A 24,236-nucleotide genomic window follows, 5' to 3' on the forward strand; every position below is an offset into this window, starting at 1 on the left:
GATAAGATATTGTATATTTTTAGAAGTACTAATTCAATTTATGTTTACATATTTTGGCATAAGCTATAAAAAAAGCCAAATTCAAAGAAAGCTGAATGCATTTTTCTTGTGGAATAAACATGTAAATCAATAAGCACAAAACTGAGGGCCAACTAACATTTTTGACTGAAGCATGTCAATCATTCATTTATTTACAGAATAGAAGCAAATACATGTCTACATTTATAAAGTGAATGTCTAAGATTTAAATGTGCAAACTTTGGGAAGATAAGTGTTATCATGCGCGACAGAAATACGGAAACATTTTCCTGTTCATGGAATGTATGAATAATCATTAGCCTAACAGCATGGGAATAAATCTAAATCACTCTCAATGAATATATTTATAGAGGAGGTGAGTCACTATACTATATTTACAAATGAATCCATGCATCTGGAGACCAAATGTCTTCTGCATCAATGACCTATGTGTGTTTGAGAGCTTGGAGATAAAGTCTAGGTAAGCGTGTAAAGCTAACAGGTTATTCTGCACAGCTGTCAGACACACCAGGTAACTGGGACCAAAACCCAAACAGAAAGGTACGTGATAAATGACACATGTAGGTGACATCAGAGCATGTTGAGGTAAAGTGCCTACATCAACATACAGCACATGTATGCTCTCTTTGTTTCAGTGTTTCTCCTTCGTGCTTTCACAGACATACACACACACACACAGACTTGTACACACTGTTTGCATTTGCATAATACGGACGGCCAGATCAGAAGACTAAACTGTTACCACATGGTTACCATAGTGAGGGCAATAAATAGAGACAAAACAACCCAGACCACAAAGAATAGGAACCAGCAGCAACATAGAGAGAAGCCACAGGTTGATGAGAGAGAGGAGGGCAGCGATTGAGACATTAAGAGACACTGAGGACAAGCAGAGACATGTACACAGACTTTTGTGGATTACTTTTTCTCACCTGTACATCAGGTCCATGAGCATCTCAGGATCTTCCTGAAACTCTCTCATTTTGACTGTGTCTGACAAAATACTGTTGAGGTTCCTCAAAAGCTCATCCACCTGAAAATAAAAACACACACAGAAAAGGGAGGCATGAGGTTGGTTACAATACAATCAATATCAGTAATGTAATACCAAACGGTTGTTGAATTATGTGACCATGAGAGTGAGTAAATTATTTTATACCTGTGAGGGTAGCTGAGTGTTCTGCATTTCAGTGTCCTCCTCTGCGTAGGCCAGGATGGTGCGTAGTGAGCGCCTTAAGTATTCATCCTGGAAGTCTGCAGACTTGCCCACCAGTGAGGCCAGAGACATGGTGACTTGCATCTTCACTCTTGAGAAGTTCTGATTAAGACAGAGAGCACCGCTGTGAATCTTAGAGTCTTGCGATGTTTATCATAAAATAGGGCAAAGTTCAAAATTCTGATGTGAAACTGCAAGTTCAAGAGGCTGAATTTCAAAATATCTATAGATTTCCACAGATTGTGACATTATAACCACAGTGTACAGCTCTGGGTAGTTATCCTTCTGATGCCTTTCTTACAAAAGAAAAAAGTAACATATTCAACAGCTAGACAAGGCACTTCAATATAATAGACACATGAAGCTTACAACAATGGGAACATTTCTTCTTCTACTATTCAATGAGATTTTGCCTTCCAATAATGGCCAGACCTATATTAACTTCAACAAAAGGAGGCTTTTGATCTGAGACAGTTCCAAAGCAATCCAATTACCTAATAGTCTTTCAAAAATGTCATAATTTGCTTATGACCTAAAATATCACAGTTTTATGCAACAGATACTAATACTACTGCATATCAGGAAGAACTAATCATACTACAGGATGTCCTAATTAGAAAAAAATGCTCTTCTCTTGTGGCATCAGCATGACTCCTGTGATCAATATTGGCAATAAAAGAATCAAATCTAAACAAAAGCTACACACAGAAAGCAAAAATGATGGCAGACTCCACTAATACAAGGGGAATAACAAAGAGCTGCAAAGTTGTATAGAAATCCAAGTGAGTGATGTTTGGGTGATGATCATCAAAGCTTTCATGTAAGTTCCTGTATGCTTAGCAATGAGATGAGAGACATTTCTTTTTGGATTTGAGGCTTGTTTTTTTCTTTGTATTGGTATTTTTTTTTGTGTATGACAATGTAGCTTTCTGTCTGTTAACCTAACAACTCTTTTACATTTTTAATCAGGCATTTATTTGGAATCAAGTTTGCTTATGCTGTGAATTAATTAAGTTTTCCTACAGATACAATAGAATGAATCAAAACAGAATATAAAATAAACATTAATCAAAGATCTAAACGCTTACACACTGTACTTAATCGCGTGCATGTAACTGTGGAGTTGCTATAGGATCGGCTATGCAATGGATAATTCCCAAATCTTTTTCAACCCATAGAATTCAGCATCTTTAGAAACACTTTGCTCATGTCATGTGCATTTTCCTTATTTATTTGCATTTGATAGCAAATAGAAAAAGATTTCTATAAACACTTAAAAAGGAAGATCAGCAAAATTAATACTGGTAAGATTAATGATGATTATGTGAAAATGTGTATTTTATGCTGCTTTCTCTCCTCAATTTGTTTGTCCCTTTTCCTTGTCTCTCCATTCTTCACACTACCTGTCCAAGATAACAGGCCTGACAAACACCCATCTCCATCCTCTGCAGCAAGGTCTCTGTGTGTGCATGTGCGTGTGTGTATGTGTGCGATGAGAGTCTGCCCGTGTATGTGTGAAGTCCCATCTATCTCCAGCATGACCAGCTAAGCGGGAAATGATCTCCCATTAGCAGAGACATAATCACCCATGGATCATCTCTACGGCCCCATTCTGTTCAACTGAGCATGGAGCCAGAGCCTAACCACCCATCACTGCCCTCTAACTCAGTGTGTATGTGTGTGTGCTCAAAAGTAGCCTAAATGATAGCTTAAGTCAACACACAACCCCCTTTGTCTTTTTCTGTACTTTTCTGTACTTTTTTTCTTCCCTTTTCCTCTTACTCTCTTCCAACCTTTCCACAACTGGACTAGTTTTGACAACAGATCTGTTTTTAGTAATGTGTTCCATTTCTTGAAAAAAAGAATGCATTTCTCTTTTTATTACCACAATCTAAAATTAAAGATGGAGAGTGGGAAAAAGTGTGTGTGGGTGGGTGTGTGTGTGTGTGTGTGTGTGTGTGTGTGTGTGTGTGTGTGTGTGTGTATGTGTATGTGTGTGTGTGTCAGAAGGAGAGCAAGAGGAGGGTAAATAAGGGATGAAAACATAAACAATGGAGGAGGTAGAGAGTAAGCTCTGTATGAATGAGTCATACGGTTGTTACGCTAATTCATGTCACAGCTTCCTCTGTATACACCATATAAACAAACATACGCTTGGACAAGAAGGGGGCGAATACTCACTTTAAATTGGAGATGCTGTACATGTGTTTAAGTGTGCTCCAGAGGATGATGTCTGACTTTCATTAAAGTGTACAGACTGTAAACAGAGGAAATGTCGACTGCGCCAGCAGTTATCAAACTCGCAGGGAAAATGAAAGAAGATACTCTGTCCTAAACCTCCCTTCCTTCAATTCTGTCTCTTCACAATCTTGTCCATTCTATTGCCCTCCATCACTCCTTCACCTCTGATAAAAACACTCCTCTATCTCCATCATGATTTCTCTTCTTCTTTCACATTATCTGTCACCCTGCCCTTGAGGCACACACTCTTACACAGAGGCACACATATTCACTTTCACTAACACATATGTATAGCAACACACACACACACACACACACACACACACACACACACACACACACACACACACACACACACACACACACACACACACACACACACACAGAGAGGTCTGGCTGTCATTAGTTAAAGAGGGGTAGGAACATGGGGAGGCAGACAGTGACATATCTCTCTGCTCTCTACTCAGAGACACATCCTTCAGCAGAAACTTTCTGCGGCACGCTCAAAATAGACATGGAAAGACATTAAAGCTGAGCAGGAAAGGAAAAGTGGAGAAGATAGGACAAGATGTGTGTGGCTCCCTGCTTCTTTGAGTGTTCATAAAAACATGTATTATAAGCAATTCTGCACCGTCAAGTATACTTTAACTAAATTTCATCTGACATAAATGCAATTTCTGTTGCAAACTTAGACATTAGATAAGGTTTAATCTGACAGAAAGGTAGGTGTGTCTGGGTAACCCACTGAAACATTGCTAATGTACATGATATGATAATTATGTATGCGTGTGCTTACACTGGCATTGCTGTAGCTGTATCTCATGATGAGGTAGAGGGTGGCACAGGCGTGGGTCCTGTTTTCATCCACAGGGCTGCTGCAGTACTGAAGCACCTTCTGGCACAGGTCTGCACACTGCTCCGCCTCCTCCTCAAACAACAGGTCCCCAAACTGCACACAAACACACACACACAGACAAATGAAACAAGGCACAAAAATGTGCACACAGACACACATATGCATATATACATATATAATTCTGGCTTGTATCAGCAACGTACAACCCATACAAGACATTAAAAGTACCTTGACAACAAGTGCTCTGAGTGTGCTGAAGGTGTGAGAGAGGTATGTGCTACTCTGGTTGCAGGTAAGAGAGTGGAGTAAAACCTTCAACACCCCGCCAACAACGCTGTCTTTACACTCAGCCAATGGCACAGCCTGGATAGGAGACAGATGGGAAAATTACCAAATTATATGAAAGAAATGGCAACACCTGTTGAAAGACTGGAAAACCACTTGAATACAGACTTTCAGTGTCCTGTGCAGCTGTAAAGTGTTAAAAAAGCATCCCAGTACTGACATCAAAGGACTGCATTATAATTCATATGTGTTCATGTTTTTGTGTCTATAGTCTATGCATGTAGTGTTTTGCATGGTTGTTGGTTAAAGTGTTCTGACCTGTACGATGGTCTCCAGCAGGTCCAGAATAATGAGGTTTGTCTCTGTGGCTAAGTTTCCACTGATCAGAGCCTCCTGGTCCAACTCTGCCTTCGTTCTGATGGAGGATGGGACATATATTCAGACATATATTCAGAACACCAAATATAAAGATAAAGAAAGGAAGGGAGGAATAGAGACAGGCAGACGTGATAAATTTGAAAAGCAGACACAAAAGTTGTCAACATACTTATCTTGTTTGTCGTTGCTCTGTCTCCACTGAGTGAGGTCTTTCCTCCATCTCAGGTTCTCTCTTAGACCCATGGTTCTATCTACTAGTGTCAGGGGTAAAAATCAATGAACATTTACTGAATTACACTACAGATAACATACTACACTCCTCTATGTCAGAGGAGGCCACATAGCTTACTAGATGAATTTACTGTTTTATATGACGAAAATTAAATCCATTTGCATGTAAGAAGTTAGCTGACTTGCATGAACACTTGCTGATTAAATATGAACAAAGCCGTGTTTTAGCCAGAAAATAGAGAAGTAAATTTGACTGAAAAGCAATTCCAAGTGGTTTTCCTTAAATTCCAAAGACATTACCTCCAACACGTTTTATCATTGCTCCACGGGCTCCCATTCCTCCCAGCAGGGCTTCTTCTAGCTGCAACTTGGCCTGCTGAGATTTCTGCAAGGCCTGGGTGCTCACTTTGTCACTGCACTGTTTACCCTACAACACACAGAGACACATATGAACCAGGTGCAAACACAAACCATTTTTTAAATAAATACATTTCCTGAAGTTCTGTATGCACATATATACATGCAGACAATAAACAATATGCAAAATGCAAAGATGACATCTGTATTAATACAAACAGACATCAACTTAAATTACAAACAAAAATATGCACAGCAAAATTAAATCAGCATTAAAACAAGGGGAATAAGATCAGGGTCATGCATGCCTTTTAATAGCTGTCTTTCAGTAATGTGACTGTACAAAACAGGATGATAAATAAGCAAACTGACCCTGTACTCAAAGCAGGACACACAGATAGTGAGGAGCTCCAGCAGCTTGTTGAGCTGTGAGGGAGGCATATCCACAGTCCAGCGCTGAATCAGATTCCTATCAGCGTTCTTCATCACCCAAAGGAAACATACCAACAGGTGGCGACTGGTGTCTGCTGCAAGGGTGGCTACAGATTTACCTTGCTGAGGAGATGAGAGAAGAGGAGAGGAGATGAGAGGAGAGAAAGAGATATGCTTTTACTGAAGAAAAAGAGCAACTGCACTCAATCAGAAACACACACATACAATTGCTGGTATGTGGACCCAGACCACTTGAATGCAAAGAGATTCCAGATTAGAGGGTAAAAGAAGTCCAGGTAATGCTTACAAAACAGGACTCCAATCTATGTAGAGGAAAACATAAAAAGAATTTCCTCAAAGTACATTGTTATGAAATGATAAAAAATACAGCACAATTATTTATTTATTTAATTTTTTTTTTTTTTTTTTAATCTCAGGTGATCCACACTTGGATCAACCCTGTCAGTGGTAATCCACTACTGCTGCTTTTGAGTTATACAAGTGTATCTCACAAACTAACTGTATATCATTCACAAAGTTCACTAAACCACAAAGATGGCCAGTCGGTTCTTTCACACTGTCCTTAGTGAAGTATGGTTCTTTTCCCCATCTTAATAGGTATTAAATCTACTGCAGATTCATTTACCTTCATTCATGTGATGATGAATCGCTACTGTAGAGAGCTACTGCTGCTTCACTGTGTGGCAGCTATGATAAATGTAGCCATTAACCTCCTAGTGCTTTAGGTGTCCAACCTAGAACCTAGTTTCCAGGTCTTCGTTCCACAGCAGGAGTGAGTGAAGCTTACCGATGTCAAATATTTGCAGCATGTAATCAAAAACATTGATTGTTTATTTGAAAACCATTTCTGTTAGTGAAAAGAGTCACAGAAATGTTGTTTGGGGAATGAGAACTGCCAGAGAATGAGGAGCAAGCACTCTGGCAGCCATGTTTGAATCTGTGATGAATACCAGTCCAATGAGTCAGTTGTAAGAATATTTGCTTTTCTACAACAGTATTTTATGTAATAACATACAATCAACTTATTCATCTCTTGGAGAAAAGCAGAGAAAGAGGAAGGGAAAGGCAGTTTTCAGTTTAAGTGCCAGTGTTGTTGCTGTAGCTACACTTGATGGATGTGTTTGTCAGGCAGGACGGCCCTGTTCACTTATGATGGCAATGCCTGCCCATAAACCATCTCTTGCAGACATGTGTGTATGCGTATGTGTGTGTGTGATTTTTCAGGATGGATGAAGTGTGTGTGTGGCTTTGACAGTTAATCAATCTACCTCAGTGCAGCTCACCTGTTAGGAAGCAGAACACTCTACAGATACAATTACACACACACACACGCACACACACATGCACACGCACACACACACACGCACACACACGCACACACACATGCACTTTTGAACTTTCAAAAACAATGAAAAGCCCGCTATAATCTTTTATCATCACATCATTAAGAAATTATTTCAGAATTTTACCATGGATGCCATGGAAACGAGAACATTCCTCCCCAGCGTGTTGAAGGGGTTCCCGGCAATTGCCATAGCAACCGACTGATTAATGAGTGGGGTATTTTCAAGGTCATCTTCAGGTCCGCCTGTCTTGTTTTTCCCGCTGCGCGCATCTGAAACTACAGAGACAAACAGGGGTCAAATGTGTTAAACAGAAAAAAAGAGGACTAGAACATACAAAATGAACTTAGAGAGTATTAATTGTGCAAAAATTGACACCTGAATCAGAATCAAAGTAGATGTAGTAATCAAGCATACACAAACGTATAGGCAGGTCATTTCCACCTTAAAATAGTTCTTCAGTAAGAGCAAAGTACAGATTAGTCTTCTCTTGAAAATATTGTTGTTATTGTATGTGTGTATGTACCAGTGAAGTCCAGATAGTTGGTGGAGTCAATGATAATGCCCACCAGGGGGAGGTAGAGAGCAGCCACCTTGGCTCTGACCTCAGGTTTAACACAGCGATGGTCAAGGTCATGGGAACACAGCAGGCTATAGATCGCATTGATGGCCTTTCTCTGGACCTTTCCCCTACACACACACACACACACACACACACACACACACACACTTTATTATTGTTTGTTTCCCTAAACCACAAAAGATGGCAAAAGATGGCTGGCAATTTCTTTCACACTAGTTTTAGAAACTTCGGAACAACTGGAAACCAGAAAGTGTGTTGTCATACCCCTCTGATTCCATGTCTAGGGCAGCACTGAGCTCTGTCAGCAGCAGACCAGCGAGGTAGTGCTGCTGCTTAAATTCCTGAGAAAGCTCAAACAACCCCAAGATCCTCTGCTGCTCCTGGAAACTACATGAGCCGGAACTCTGAATGGAAAGATGAAAGGAGAGGCAGACACAAAGAGAGTGTCAGGGAGAAAATAGAGTTACAATGTTTGCTTTAAGACAAAAACACTTTTTAAACCGAAAGATTTATTTTCCATGCAAAAGTAGCCAAAACATTTACACCCCTCAATAATATTTTTTGTAGCCTTGTTGATATTCCTTAACCCTATAGAGCAAGTAAAGATAAAAAGAAGTTATATGCTGTACAGATTGTAAAACCCTCTGGGATACACAAACTCAGCATGTCTCATATAGGAGTGTTGGTCTGCAAATGCAAGTGTAAATGTAGACTGACAGGTGGGCTGACCTGTGAGGAGATGGATGGACAGGGTGAGGTGGGAGCAGAAGCAGGGCTGCTGAAGAAGAGGCTCAGGTTGAGGTAGTGCTCGTGACTGCACAGGATTCGCAGAAATTCCAGACGCATGCTGATCAATGTTGGCATTGAAACACATTTAGCTGACATCTAGAATAGAGCAAAACAAAAAAAAGTTATCACAAAATACTACAATACACAGAAGTTAAATACGATGTCTTGACAACAGTCTCAAAAGAAAGATATTTGTGCATATGGACGCCTCTTAGTTCCCACAGGGTAATTCATTGAATTTTTCTCAGTGCTATGTACCGTGTTGCAGTAGTTTTTCACTAGCTGGAAGACAAATCCTCGGTCCATGAGAGACAGCAGGTCATAGAGGAAGAAGGCCAGACTGATGTTGACTTTCTCTGCTTGCTCTACCTCCTAAAAAGGACAACAATCAACAAACAGTAATCAACAAGCTGTACTGAGAGTATCTTGCCAAGCATCTAACTGTGCAAGCTGAGCATTTGATACTACAGAGGCAGAGACAGAGACAAATATAATTAGCACTTCCAGCTCCCTGTTGTTTGGAGGACACAGACAACATGTACACTGAAGTGGCAATTGCTTCTACACAACCCACAGGAACAGAAGGTACACAGATGCAGTATTTTGGGTAAAAGGTACACTGGTCTGGTTCGAGATGTTGATGAGCTTAATTTATTGTCATCATCTTCATCATCTTTACCTTTTGTTGTTTAACAAGGATGGTCCCAATCTCCGCAGTAACCACAGAGACGATGGTTGTGATGTCATCTTTAAATCGGTCAGAGAAGCGGTTTCTTCGAGGAACATTGTTCTTGTCAAGGTAAGACACATGCTGAGCCATGCTTTTCACCTGTTAATAAAAAACACACACAGTCATGACCAATATAAATCATAAACATGAATTACCAACTATAAACAACAAAGGAAATTCCAATGACACACTTTAAATAATACAATACATACAAAATTAATGTAAATTTAGGGCAAGAGTGATTAATATACATTTGAGGCAATAGTTTGTCAAGTACTGTGACAGATGCAAAGATGATTTAATGAAAATGGTGACCTGATCATTTACAGAGCTTTTCATCATTTATCATCACTTTCAATCCTCATTTTTCATTCAATTTACATAATATGTGTTCTATTAATTAAAATGAGCATCGTCTAGTGAGGTTTTTCTAGGTAGAAACATAAATAAGTGAGATAAATTGAGAGGATGAGAATGAACGTAAGTGTCGACACACCTGAACTGCAAAAGAGAGAGATACATTGTCATGGGGTTTGATAAATTACAGGCTGCAGTGCTTTGAAATTCCCCTTTATTCATCACACAATAAAACTATAATTTATCTTTTAAGGTGTATGGCCATGAGGTCATGTATTGTTTAGAGTGAGCTATTTTTATTACTTCATCCATTTATCATTAACATCCATCGCAGTTCTTACTTTTACTGTCTCAGCTAAAATCAAAGGTCAATCAAAATTCTTCTTCTATAGATTAAAATAAGAAACACACACTGACCAGTAGCTCAAAGAAGAACCAGGCGTATTTGTATGCATTTTCTCTGCACACCCCTGTGCTGACGACCATCTGTAGGGCCAGCTCCTCATGAAATTGCTGTAAGACAGAAAATAAACAGACTGTAGTGAGACAGACACAGTTTCTCTTTGGTAACTGATAGAATACAGAATATTATATCAAATACAATATCAGTAAGTATTGCACTGGGCTATGAATTAATTGGGAAAAACTGGCTGAGTTTTTAGCAGGAAAAAAAACATCAACTAAAACCGAAACAACTGCAGAACTTGTGTCCTTAAGGTCACACTCCCACCATGTGGTAACCAGAGGGAACTGGTGCTGCAGGGCATTCATGGTCTGAATAGTGTGTAATAGAAATGATCAGAGAAGTCCCACTCCAAGTCAAGTTTTGAATTTGTATCATATTAACCTCAAACACAAAATATACTGCTGTGGTTTGTGTTTAAATTGTAGATTGGGACAACCTGTTCTAAAGTTTGAAATCTTTTCTAAATCTTTGCTACCAACTAGTCTATAAACTGATGGCATTTCAAGCATCTTCTGCCTCTGCCTTCTTGTTTTGTTACATCACCTCAAATTGTTGTACATTTTTGTTATGTTGTTATTGTACAGCTTGGTCTCAGGTTGTGAATTTAGCCATCTTAGGGTTAGCTGTAAGGCCACATTCAGATGAAAATCATTTGGATGGGATAGGCTCATAGAAACTGATTTGATGCCTTTGTCTAAATGTAACCACATGACATCATCAATTCAAATCTATACTGTGCTTCTTTCTATCTTAAGGAGATAACTGAAATTACCACCAAAATCATCACAATACAGCAACATCCATTTTGTTTAAGGGAGCATGAGTAAGAGCGGATTTATGATAATTTGAATCAAATTATCAGTGAAACAGAGGGTGAGAGGTGTGGTGAGCAAATGTTATGGGAAGAGAAAACTTTGTACCTTTCGGTTGGAGGGCCTGGTGCTTCCTGTGGGGTTCTGTTGGCCGGGTACATCCAAAATGGTGGACATGCGGCAGCCTGGGTTGTTGTGGCCCTAAAATTTCATATCATCATTTACATCATTATTTACAACAAATATTGTAGTAAATAAATACATAATGTTCATGTTCATGATTTAGATGTGATAGATATTGAGAATGGAGCTTCAGTTGAAATCTTTTTGCATTTTCTGAACATCTTTCTAAAGTATGGGATAGGAGTAGAAAAGTAGCATATGACTGATAAAGCATTCCTCAGACTGTATTCTATATGGATTGCAGATTATTATGAACTGGATCAAATATACAAGGTTGGCACAAATTGATGCAGATTTTGTTAGAATTTGTGTATTACAGTATATCTTGTGCTTAGTGAGTTGTGTTTGTATGTTAGTATTTTATTTTTTCATTGTGGGATATCTCCTGGAGTATAATTGGTGGGTAGGAGGTTTATGATTATGTTTATTTTATATTTTGATATCGTTATTGTATTGTGGCGTTGCAGATGCCACAGTGTTTGGTATGTTGTCAATGCATCTGAAAATTCAATGAGTTACATGAAAATAAAACACTCATTCATTCATTCAAGTTCCATCACAATGAACATGATGGATGCTTTCATTAGAGAGGGTATCAAGTGGCCTATTAGAATACCTAATGTACTGTGGGGATGAATATCAAATGACTGTTTTGTGTGTATAAGGGAGTATGCTGGAATATTTACATACTCTGTAGTGTGTGTGTGTTAATAGCTCTTAAAGTATTTTATTGTTTTTATGTATAATATTTTTTTTTTTATTGCACCACGGGAAGAGAATCCCGAACCAATCTCGTTGTGACAACTGTTGTACAATGACAATAAAGGATATTCTATATTCTATTCTATTCAGTACCTTGGCAGAGAAGATGTTTTTGACCTCAGCATCTTCAGCAGAATTGTGTTGAGCGGGGATGTCAGGGTTGCTGCTGCTGCGGACCCTGGACTGGAGAAGAAGAGAGCCAACTGTGGCTGCTGTGGCCCGACCCATGGTGCTGTAACGGCTCTCTGCAGAGGGTATACTCCCTGAACCTGAACACATGTTCATGGCCACACCAAAAAAAAAAATCAATTCTTACAGTAATGCTTGAAATAATCACAGCAACATCCTTGGAAAGGACTTATAAATCACAGTATCAGTACCTGCATTTTGCATGTCTCCAGGGGGATCAGGCAGGCGGAACACCCAGTAAAGGTAGGTTGCCAAGAGGCTGTTCCTACCCTGCTGGTCTCTGATCAGCTCCTGGCTGTTGTGGAGACTGTTGACAATAGACACCACTGATTCGAAGGCTATCTGGGCAAAATTAGCTACGAAACAGAAACAAAAAGATGCACACAAAATGTTAAAGTTAAAACATAAAAAAAATCAAAACATTTCTTCATAACATCACTGTGGCAAATGCTATCATTACTTGGTCCTAAAAATAGCATTACAGTACAATGCTTCTATCCAAATTCACCACATATCTGTGCTGTGCCCAATATTAACAAATTATTGATTTGTAATCATGATCTCTAATTCTTTTTTTTAAGTATATATTTTTGGGCTTTTTGCCTTTAATTGACAGGTTAGTAGAGATAGACAGGAAACAGGAGGCAGAGAGGGGGGTAATGACACGCAGGAGAGGACCGCTCGGTGCGGGATTCGAACCGGGGTCGCCTGCAGCGAGGACTACAGCCTCAACACATGTGGCGGGCGCTCCTCCCACTGAGCTAAACTCCGCCACATGATCTCTAATTCTGTCAATGGCGTCCGTCCTTCCATCCAGCCAGCCAACCAGAGGGATGCGTCCAGGAGGCATCCTAATCAGGTCCCCTAACCACCTCAGCTGGCTCCTTTCAATGCGAGGGAGCAGCACCTCTACTCTAAGCTCCCCCTGGATGTCTGAGCTGCTCACCCTATCTCTAAAATTGCGGAGAGATGCCCTCTGGACAACCTAATTTTGGTTGCTTGTATCTGCAATCTTATTCTATCAGTCACTACCTAAAACTCGTGACCATGAGAGTTGGGATGTAGACCACCTCGTAAATTTAAAGCTTTGCCTTCTGGTTCAGCTCTTTCTTCATCACAGTGAAGGAGCCCGGTACAATGCCCACATTACTGCTGATACTGCACTGATCTGCCTGTCAGCCTCACCCAGGAGAAGAAGAACTTGTAACTACAGATAATTTTTCAGTGGTGTATAACAATTACAACAATAGTGAAATCACAGGACTGTGAGTAATGCATGTTTTCATTATCGATTCATCTGCACAGCACAGTCCAAGGTGATGTATTAAAACTACCAGTTAGACTACCAGTCTAAAAAGCAATGGAATTCTGTTTACAATCACTAATGACAAAAATAGCAAACAAAAAACAGGAAATTTGATTATCGAAGTTCTTGCAGATAAATGTTATGTCAAGTAAACAGTTGATCAACTTAGAGTTGCTCCTCACCAGTCTGACCATTAATGACCATTGGCTGCATGATCAGGGTGAAGAGTTTATCCAGCACCAGGTGGAGGAAGAGAACCAAAGGCTCTAAACTGGAGGAGGACAGGGAGATGATGCTGAGCTTTAGCTCATGCTCCAACTTGCTCTCTGGAATCTTCTCCTCTCTAACCCGCAGCGGAAATGTTGCTCCACCCTCCAGGGCATGACAGAGGGTGAAGAAACGCTCCAGGTGGTTGTCCTGATACAGAAAGGGGATGATTTGTTACAGTGAACTGTGACAGAGGGATGAAGAGAGAGACAGAGACAAAGAGACAAAGTGCATGTGATACTCCAGGGGGAATGGCCGGTAGAAGCATAGTGGGCATTTGTTATATTATGTGTATAGATTGATTTTTAATCTGCCTGCATGCATGAGAGGTGAAGGGAACACGTGAAAAAGTCAGTCAATTTGTTATGTTTCTTCAACCATTACTCACCTGTGTGTGTACAGATGACACAGCCTGCACCTCAAGATTGAACAGTCCTTTGTGACTCTCCATCCACTTGACTGGGGGGACTTGGGGGGGAAGTTTCTACACAACAAAAAGAAAAACAGAAAAAATACAATTGTGTGTGGTCTTCTATGTCTATGTTTGGTCTTCAATATGTTCATCTACATCTTAGAAGAGTTCATTTATTCAACAAGTAAAATGAAGACAAAACATTTTCCAGAAAAAAATCGCTTAACTTCTTTGTTACACAATATGTACAGTATCAATCAATCAATCAATCAATCAATCAATCAATCAATCTTTATTTATGTAGAGCCAAATCACAACAAAAGTAATCTAAAGGCACTTTACACATAGAGCAAGTCCAGACCATAAATGTAAAATGGATGGTTTAAATGTACACATAATATGTACATGTGTTTACCTCAGGCGCATGCAATGAGTAGTTCACAGGAAGTCGCTCCAAGACAATGGGCAGGCAGAATTGACCAGTCTGCAGTCGGTCATTGTTTAACATGGGCAGCCACTGAATTAGAGGCAAACAGCAAGCATGTAAAAAAAGATGTTATACAATGTAATGTTTTCCAGAGTGATTTGAAAGTAGTGATCTGCCAGTTGACATACAACACTATGGGCCTGATTTACTAAGATCTCACATAAAGGGTACTAAATTGCGTGCACAGTGCAATAGATTGCGTGTGCGTGCATTTTGCGGGTGATCGACTAAGAATAATTGCATGAATGAAAACAGGTGCAACAGGGTGGAAAGCGCAGTATTTAAATGAAGGTTTTGCGTGTCTTAATGGAGTGTTTGGACGAGCACAAAGCCTGCAAGTGCAAAATGAAATGTGATCAGGTTCTAGTAGAAGAGGTTAACAAATATATTGAGTTATAACAAAAAACAAATATTACCAGTAAAAACACCATATGGGTGAGTATTTGTGACAAAGTCAATTCTGTTAGTAAAACCAAAAATATTCCACTCCAAAAATATTAACACAGGTGGAAGAAATCTGTCCTGTGCGTATTCTGTCATTGTGCCTCTGTCTCCTCACTAATACTAAATCACAATGCATGTGCTAAATAACATATTTGTCCTCCCTTGTCCGTTTTGTCCTCCCTGTATTTTGCACACTGGGGTTGAAACGCCCCATATTTCATGTTAATTATAGCAAACGTACTAAATGTATAGTGTGTATTATCTTACACAGTTGAAAGACACAAGCCTCAGTGCGCTGCGTTAGTAGATCAGCTTGCACATTTCCAGGTGACGTCAAGTTTGCAAACCTTTAGTAAATCAGGCCCTATGACTTTATTTAGAAATCATTTAGAAGGTTAGATGGTGAAAAACATAATCTTACAGAGTATCCAATGAGAGTTTCACAGCTGCCACTCTGGTTCTGTTTCTGCTGGCAGCTGATGTGGTAAAAGGTGAACAGCAAGTGATGTTTCACAGTCAGATGGGCAGGAAGAGCCAGTTTCACTTCCTCATAAAAGTCTGGGGACCTGAGGAAAGAAGCAACACAAAGAAAAAGAGAGATGGTGAGGACACGGATTGAGGAAAATAGGTGAGAAAACAAAATAAACTCAAATTAAGTGCAAGAGAAAGAGTCAATGATAGACAGAGAGAATGAGTCAGTCTGTTTATATGACATATGACAAGTATACTTGCTTGTTATGATAGGTAACAGGGGTGTAGACTTCATGCACAAATTCAGGGCCACTTGATCTCCCAAAAATCACCTTAGAACAAATAAGGAGAAAAAACACAAATTAAATTCACAATGAGTTCAGATATTCTTCTGTCTAACAGCACATAATTCACATAATACACCTGTATAGACTGACAATGACAGGTTTGACCATCAATACCAGGGACACTGTGATAACTGTGACAGTTGTTGAAATTTCTGGCATTCAAAATGCTTTCTCTGACATGCTATTCCTAACTCCTTAACTTCACTGTGTGTGTTTATTCATGTTGCAATGACTGAATGCACACGCTTGCATGATCCCACACAGTGGGATTGTCAGCACAAATCAGTTTTGCTGTTATAATAATAATGATGTGAGATGACAGATTTGAACAGCAGCACTCACAGGCATAGAGGAGCTGGGGTCTTCTCCACTCATTAACTGCATTTTGATGGTGATGTTTCTCGCTGATGTCAGCCTGTTGACGAAGTTTAGTCTCTGGGGATAGACATAGAGCAGGTTCCTAGAGAGACATGGGAAGAGAAAGTGTGCCACGGAGACTGGTTATTTAAAAGAAATCATGAAAAATTACAATTTGGTAGTTCATATATACATCACTAGATGGCACCATCTGTTCAGCAACATCTTAAGCATGTAGTAATAAGGTGACAGTAATGTCACAGCAAAGTCGTAACAACCAGTAATTTAGTTTGACCTTCTGTGGTTTTAATACAACACTGTAATCTATGTTGAAACCTGGAACAGTGGGAAGTAACACAGATTACACTGAACAAATGCTCAGGGAATGTCAGTATGTAATTACCATTCAGAGGACTTGCTCGCACTTACAGTTTTACATTTTTCATTACAAATGACACCACTTTAGAACCATGTTAAACTCATGCTTTCACAGGCTGCCTCCTTATTGTTAATTCACTACACAATTTTGCAGGTAGCCTGGATGGATGGCATAACACTTAAAAGAGAAAAGCCACAAAGTGATGTCAGTTCTTGAATGAGGAGTACAACATGACATTGCCTCTGGCTTGTGAGAGGAGCAAACTGTCTGTTAGAGCAAACAAACCTGTTTACACCTCATGCTAAATATCATTTGCTTTTCAAAACCTTGTTTGTATTTCATCCTGTAGACGTGCAGGTTTTACATAAGTGGTTTTCAGTTTTTCTGACAATCTACTCCATATGCTAACAAAAACGTATTAGACATAAAAGCAACATTTTGATTAGAAGAATACACAAATATTATCACCTTCTTTCCACTGGATAAAAAAATGCATCGCAAAAGTATAAATGTGAAATGAGTATGTGGTCATTCATTCATATATTACACCCTCCAACCCACCTGTAAATGTTGTGAGGGACATAAACCTCATTAGAGGGGAACTCCAGCACTTCTTTGACAGGCCGAATGTTTTTCTCAGCCACAGGTATGAGAGGGATGAGCTCAGTGGACAAACAAGCCTGTGGCAAGTCTTGGAGTGGAGACATGTCCAGTTTAATGGAACCTGAAGACACAAGACAAATCAAATGCCCACATCAATGACATGCCAATACAATATACTGTAACCTGTCTTACGAGGTACAAACTAATACTATGTGATATGTGATAGCAAAAAATCATAAAAAGAATCAAAAGGGGCACCATGCAGAAGGATGACAATTTAACTCCTATGTCATGGTCTGCCCTGCTTTTCTATACAATTATCTTTTACATCCGCTGGTTAATTAATTAGTTCTGAATATAGTCAAATAGGTGATTGGCCTTCTTGACACAGTCAGCAGTCAATTTTACAGTGCTTAAAATTGGATTTTCAAGTCAAATCAAATTTCAAATGTCAATGACTTGCCAATACAGTATACTGCATATTATATATTATCATATATATCACACTATCTTTTGACTTTTTGTGTAATCAATACATATACAGAAACATACTAATAAAATCAAACCAAACATGAAGAATAAAAAAGGATAAAGGAGAGATGACCTGGTATGGTCTTGATTCTCCTCTGTGGAATAGAGGTTTTCTTAATTTCAGCCAGGAACTTGAGCAAGTCCTCATCACTCAAACGATCTCCCTCCTGACAAACAAACACACACACACACATGCACACTCAGCTTAGAAGTGATTTGATAAAATGCCAGGATGATAATAAAAACATTTGAATAAGTTGAGGCCTTTGCTTCAAGGTTAAATAATATAAATACTTTTTAACAGTGGGTCAGTCCTTGATGTCTAGTATCATTTACCCAAAGTCATGGCTGCATTGAAGAAACATTACAGGGACCTGATGGAATGTATGGCAGATCCTGGTTGATAACAGTGTAAGACAAGGCTGATGACAATCACTAGCTTCTTCTATCTGTTAGACTGTTGTATCTCAAGGCAAGCATTTTTCTATGGATTTGTAAGTGTCTTTGTGTTTGGGTGCCAGTCCAACCTGTTTGAAAATGGTGCCAATAGTGATGGTAGCAGGCTTGAAACCAGAAATGTTACAGAATTGATCATCCATGATACTGTAACGTTCAGAGTTCCTCCTGGGCAGCTGTGCTCTCCGGTCAATGCTGCTGGATTTACCTGGTGAAACAAAGTGAAAAGATCATGGGTCAAACGAAACACACACAGCTACACGCATTCTAAAAAAAAATGCATACCCACATGCAAATTTTCAAATCCATCACTGTCAAAACTGACACTCATAAGGACAAACACACACGAGGATACAATTGCACACACCAGATTTTAAGTTGTCGGAGTCTGGGACATCACGTTCAATGGTGGCAGTGCTGATGACCTCCATAATATTGACGGTTGCCCAGGCAAAGGGCATGCGATAGCGACCCAGCCTTTGGCAAAATGTCTCCGCTTGGCCTCGCAGCTTCTCCAGCTTGTCCTTGTTCTGACGTATCAAACGCATAATTGAGTCATTTTTAAACGCTGCTTCCAAAAAATGCTTTCAACTTGCCAGAACACACTTTATACTGTACCCACAATTAAAATGTTTACAGGTAAAAGGAAAATGTACAGTAAATTGGTTTATGATTTCAGTGGTTAATTTCTCATTAATTACCTTTGAATTGTCAGATTCCTTCAATGTCATGTAGGGATCAGCACATTCACTGATCTCTCCCTGCTGGAGGACCTTTTCAATCTGAAACAAAGACAGGAAGTACACAAGCCATTGGGTCAAACTCAAAAACCTGTTGGCAAAGGTATACAGCGAATGTATGATTCAAAGTCCAAATACACAGATGACAAAAGTCATTTGTCATTTAAGTTTTTTAAAACCAGGAGGAAAATGACTAAAACCTGTAACTTCTGCCACACACTACTATTTAGCATTTATTTCATATGTGTTATGGATTTGTTATTACCTTGATGACCAGGTAGATGTCTGGCGAAGGGTATGTGACAGAGAAGATGGCAGATCTGGCCAGAGAGGAGTGATCCACTTGTGGAGCGTGAGGTTTCAAGAAGTTTTTAAACTGCTCTGAGTTCAGATCACAATAGAAGTTCTCTGATATCTGGAGAGAGACAGTGTGGGATGCTTCTTAACCAAAAGGAAATACAAGGCAACTTCAGTTGACAGAATGTTTTGTTATCATCAGTATCAGGTCATAATGAAATGCTAAATGGCAGTAAAAGATCAAATATTTCCCCAAAAAAGACACTGGTTTCCTGTAAAGCAAAGACTGATCCTTGAATATCATTGTTCACTCCACTCTTGTGTTCCTCTACTTGCCTCCCTCATGACCTCGGGATATGAACAGAGCCATATGTCCTGGCAGGTCTGGCCTGATGTGTGTCATGTGATCCAATTCATGGACCTACATTACACTTACCACACTATAGCAGACTTCTGGGAAGACAAACCTGCCCAGAATGTTAACTGGAATCCTCAAGATGGTAACTGCGATCAGATTACACACTCGGAAAAGAATTCCAGGATCACTGTTGGTTTTTTCTAAATCTGATTTGTTAACATGACAAGCCAGAGCCCTCCTACAGAAAGGAAAACCACCGAAAAAGTTGCAACTGTGACAGCTGCGACCCAGCTCATGATAACATGAGGCACACTTGCTGCAGAAGTGAAAGTTCTAAAAAGATCACAGTGGAGGAGTCTATATTTAACTGACCAAAGAGTTATTTCAATTATAGAAATCACATCCAAATAATCAAAGCCAGCTGGTGTTGATAGCATATTTTGATTCATATTCCCATTAAACAGAACCAACAAAGTACCAGTTCTCCCCTTAATCTCCCTCAACCTTCAAACCAGTAAATATGTATTTAAAGAGACACAAGAAATATAGTGATCTTATTACAACATGATATTTTTGTCAGAGCACTGACAAGGTGTGACTGATACACGTGCGACCTAGGGATCAGGCCCCTCCAAAGGGTCACGAGATAAATCTGAGGAGTCACCAGATGATTAATGGGAGAGGAAAGAAAAATCTGATATACAAACCTATTTTCAGTTTTTGGACTTTTCTCTACTCTTTGATTTTTGCTGAAATATTGGATTGTTTGAACACTTATTAAAATGACACCATGTCAGAATTTTAGAGGGGAAAATCTATTTGGTGGTGCTGTTAACAAGTCGACAACAACAAATCGACATCTGAAGTCTGAAAAGTTAAGTGACAAAATTTTGAGCAGACATTTTTATATTTTTCCATGAAGAGATCATCCAATAGCATTATGGATTTGTGGTCCTCCTGCATACTGTGGTCATAGTCTCTGGGTTGACAACTGCTTTCAGTGAGTCAGAGATGTTTTGTCAATGAAACGGTGAGCAGACTGGATCACATAGCTAACTGACTGCACAGTATCCACTACATATTTGAAAACGTGTTTTACTCATTCTGATCACTCTGTCTATCTAACCAATGGTCTGCAGTCACGGTCCAGCTAAACTAGGCTTGCCTAGTCTTGTCAAAGAACAACAACAAGCTTACTACAGCCTCTTAGTAAAGTAAGGAGGCCACTTGTTGGGTCAAATACTGTGTCTGTACCTTGGCTGACGGAACAGAGACATAATTAATAACTAGAGTATTATATGGAATTATACGAACATCTGCTGCAGATTTCACAGATGTGGAATAACAAAACTGATGTGAACAAAAACAAACACAGATACAGCAGCATAATTCTCACGAGACACATAGAAAAAGCAGTATGGTATGCAGGCAAACAGAGAAAATGAGGCAGCAGAATAAAATAAAACTCTTATAGAGGTATCTCTAGTAGAGAGAGGAAAAGAAACAAGTGTTGTAGGGAGAGCTGCAGAATAACAGATAGTAAAAAAGAAAGAAAAGGGGCGATAAATGGGTCAGCAGCAAATGCTTCACAGTTCCACTCCAATTACACTGAACTGACAAAACAGGCATGACAGTTTCTCCTTCACCCAGACAGAGACACATTTCATAGCTCTTTAACAGTCTGGCTCTGTCTCTTCTCAATGTAAAGAACAGGAAGTTGTATTTAACCTCCACAAGGACATTGTTCAGTTCAGCACATAATCAAATGTGTCACCTAAAGCAAAATACACTGTGTCAATATAACACTTGAGCTCTGCTCTTACAGAATGACATCAGTGAGAAGATGAAACTGAAAATACCCTTGATTTACAGTATACGCTGTAAGTGACGTACAACAAATTTCATATAATACATAATGTATACTGTTTGTCTTCACTTCAGTATGGATTTTGTCCCAAGACTGGCTTTTGTACAGTCTGTTTTCAACATTTCAGAGCAATTAATGATCTAATATTACCCACCAGACCATATTAGAGCCACCAGTCCCCCAGACAAACAAGAAAGCAGCTGGGCAGCACTGACGATAGGGCAAGGCTAGTGGCTAAAACCCTGTCTCAACTGAGAGATCCATGAGCACTTAAGAGCAAATGAAATCCTTCCAGCCCCTTCACCCAAAAGACTATCCAGCTGTGCAAATCCACAGAAAAAATACACAAACAGTCATGGCTCAAAGTGGTTGACCGTGATAATACTGCACAGTATTAGTAGTTACAAAACCAAAACATGACGACCCCCGGGGGCATAAGTATGTGAGGATGATGAGACATGAAACCTTGTAGATTACACTGATCCCTCACAACCACACAGACTGCCAAAAGAAACGAGACCTCCCCAGATCAACAGGACGAACATGGTAAGCAGCTACATAGCAACAAGGGGGAAAAACATCTTATGATAAATTAGATATGCATGTCCACTTGATCAAGTTTATAGAGTACTTGTAATTGTTGTTTTTTGGTGAGACATTTAAACTAAACGCTATCATTTTTTAAGACTATAGTTTGTGGTCTCAGTGTAGGTAAAGGTTTACATCTGATGCTTTCTCTATTTGACTTTCTGTCATCATGATTTAAATTAACATCACTTAACAAGGTACACACACACACAAACGACCAATGACAGACATTTCGTATGAGCTTCACTTATGAAAATGGCAGCTGTCCTTTATTGAATCTGACATTTATTGCTTTGTAATATTTATAAATGTGTGAGTTACAAATGAAAATAAAAAACACATATTTTGTGTTTAATAGCTGATTATGACATGATGCATGCCCATTTACACCATAATTTATAAAGAAATGTAAACAGACCTTTTGCATCATCTGACAGTGGTGTTTGTCAATGTATTAAATGACCTGTCAAATTGGAGAGTAATAGCATGTTTGCATTTTAAGCAGCTGCAATAAGTAATAATAATGATAATGATAATAATAATCATCCATCCCCATGGACACAATTACTGCAGAATGAATCCCAAACACTGCAAAACAATATAATGTTCCAAGGTGAAGAGTTTCAGAATGAACAGGACCTGTGGTCAAAGTATACTCAACTCAACTGAGAAACACTCTGACAGTAACCACAACAAACACACACAACGAGCTTCAACAAACTGGCTTTGACTGCAGAGCCATTGTGTTATTTGTGGTTTTGTTCTACCCTTGTATGTGTCACATGTGTTTCCAAGGCATAAGTTGTAACATGATTGTAGTTGACATTTGAAACAACATTCAAACAACATACAGTAGAAACTGTGAGGCTACTGTGTATTTAAGTATTCAAATGAAGTCGAGGTTTCTTACCTTTTTCTTCTCTTTCAGGTCATATAAGGCCATAGTAGCAAACATGGGCTCAATGTCAATCTCAAACCTACCAAGAGAAGATGTAGTAAAATATAATAATCAAGATAGACAAATATCCAACATACTTAACAGTGGTACTTAGATTTTATATCTAGTACTATTCTTAAATTCTATTTTTGCCTATTCTGAACTATTCCTGTAGATTATTGTTGTATCAGGAAGCAACAAAATGTATTACAGCACATGATGAAATGTTTGAACTGAAGGTTAAACGAAAGGAGATGAAGTTGCCAAACCACTGAAAGCAGAGAAACAAGTTCAACTCAGACATTTATAAGTCTTTATGGGTTGCAAGAAGGACACATAAGATCAAGAGTGAAAGAGAAACTTTGTTTATGTGTGTGAGTGTCTATGTGTATGAATTACAGAAAGAAAGAAATTCAATCCCACAGAGAGAGGGAGGGACGGTGATTTTCTGGAGAAGTACAACAAGAACTGCGCAGCACTCCTCCACCCTCCCACACTGCTCTTTCTGTCATATCTACTAACCCTAACCCTAACCCACATACTCAAGAGTTTAAAGTCTTGATTGAATGTGAGGAACAAAAATGTACTGCATGTTGAATGCTGAATAAAAGGTCATTTTTATGAAAAGAGGGCCTTGGTTCCTTGTCCAACTAATGACCGAAACAGAAGGCAGCTGTTGAAATGATAGAGCTATTCCCCCTCCTACAGCATTATGAAAATGTATGACATACTTGATGGCCTGGCATCGTATCAGGATGCGGTCTCCACTGTGCTCTTTGGGGCAGTCAGGAATGGGTCGGATCTCCACTGCCTCTTCCTGGAACACAATAGCAGAAAAAAGTTTTAAAACTGTGCAAAAAAAAAGAAAAATAGAGAGTAATAGTACATTCAGAGAAGATTTAGGAAATCCAACAAGATTTACAGGTGCGGATTAAGAGAATTTAAGTCTAAAAATGTATTTCTAGTATGAAAGTATATCAGGGCTCAGTCATCATTTGGATCTTGAGAGGGGTGAACACTAGTGGTGTTTTTTCCATGCTGTTGTCCTCTTTGCAGTGGTATCTTACACTTCCAACATTTCCCAAAGGTAAACGTTTCCTGAAGGATTAGTTTGTGTGA

General features: G+C 39.2%; 1 protein-coding gene across 3 annotated transcripts in view; it reads right to left on the reverse strand.

Moving 5' to 3' along the window:
• dock8 (dedicator of cytokinesis 8) overlaps positions 1-24,236 on the reverse strand; it is a 54,498-nt gene that overhangs the window by 10,755 nt on the left and 19,507 nt on the right. For 2 of the 3 annotated variants that reach the window (XM_053326101.1, XM_053326103.1), the window contains 32 exons: positions 23,849-23,934; positions 23,091-23,157; positions 19,336-19,485; positions 19,032-19,112; positions 18,698-18,860; positions 18,402-18,538; positions 17,948-18,041; positions 17,302-17,464; positions 16,347-16,464; positions 15,919-15,989; positions 15,608-15,752; positions 14,671-14,772; positions 14,232-14,327; positions 13,759-13,993; positions 12,462-12,626; positions 12,175-12,350; positions 11,245-11,337; positions 10,276-10,371; positions 9,451-9,600; positions 9,030-9,143; positions 8,712-8,867; positions 8,247-8,386; positions 7,926-8,089; positions 7,526-7,677; positions 5,976-6,158; positions 5,547-5,673; positions 5,185-5,269; positions 4,956-5,052; positions 4,581-4,715; positions 4,293-4,445; positions 1,199-1,357; positions 972-1,072 (listed from right to left, as the gene is read on the reverse strand). In XM_053326101.1, the coding sequence (XP_053182076.1) occupies positions 972-1,072; positions 1,199-1,357; positions 4,293-4,445; positions 4,581-4,715; positions 4,956-5,052; positions 5,185-5,269; positions 5,547-5,673; positions 5,976-6,158; positions 7,526-7,677; positions 7,926-8,089; positions 8,247-8,386; positions 8,712-8,867; positions 9,030-9,143; positions 9,451-9,600; positions 10,276-10,371; positions 11,245-11,337; positions 12,175-12,350; positions 12,462-12,626; positions 13,759-13,993; positions 14,232-14,327; positions 14,671-14,772; positions 15,608-15,752; positions 15,919-15,989; positions 16,347-16,464; positions 17,302-17,464; positions 17,948-18,041; positions 18,402-18,538; positions 18,698-18,860; positions 19,032-19,112; positions 19,336-19,485; positions 23,091-23,157; positions 23,849-23,934 (4,154 nt within the window). The remainder of the gene's footprint in view (positions 1-971; positions 1,073-1,198; positions 1,358-4,292; positions 4,446-4,580; positions 4,716-4,955; positions 5,053-5,184; positions 5,270-5,546; positions 5,674-5,975; positions 6,159-7,525; positions 7,678-7,925; positions 8,090-8,246; positions 8,387-8,711; positions 8,868-9,029; positions 9,144-9,450; positions 9,601-10,275; positions 10,372-11,244; positions 11,338-12,174; positions 12,351-12,461; positions 12,627-13,758; positions 13,994-14,231; positions 14,328-14,670; positions 14,773-15,607; positions 15,753-15,918; positions 15,990-16,346; positions 16,465-17,301; positions 17,465-17,947; positions 18,042-18,401; positions 18,539-18,697; positions 18,861-19,031; positions 19,113-19,335; positions 19,486-23,090; positions 23,158-23,848; positions 23,935-24,236) is intronic. The other variant, XM_053326102.1, reaches the window with a different exon arrangement.

This window comes from Scomber japonicus, chromosome 9 (genome assembly GCF_027409825.1).
Source record: "Scomber japonicus isolate fScoJap1 chromosome 9, fScoJap1.pri, whole genome shotgun sequence".
Classification (NCBI taxonomy): Eukaryota; Metazoa; Chordata; class Actinopteri; order Scombriformes; family Scombridae; genus Scomber; species Scomber japonicus.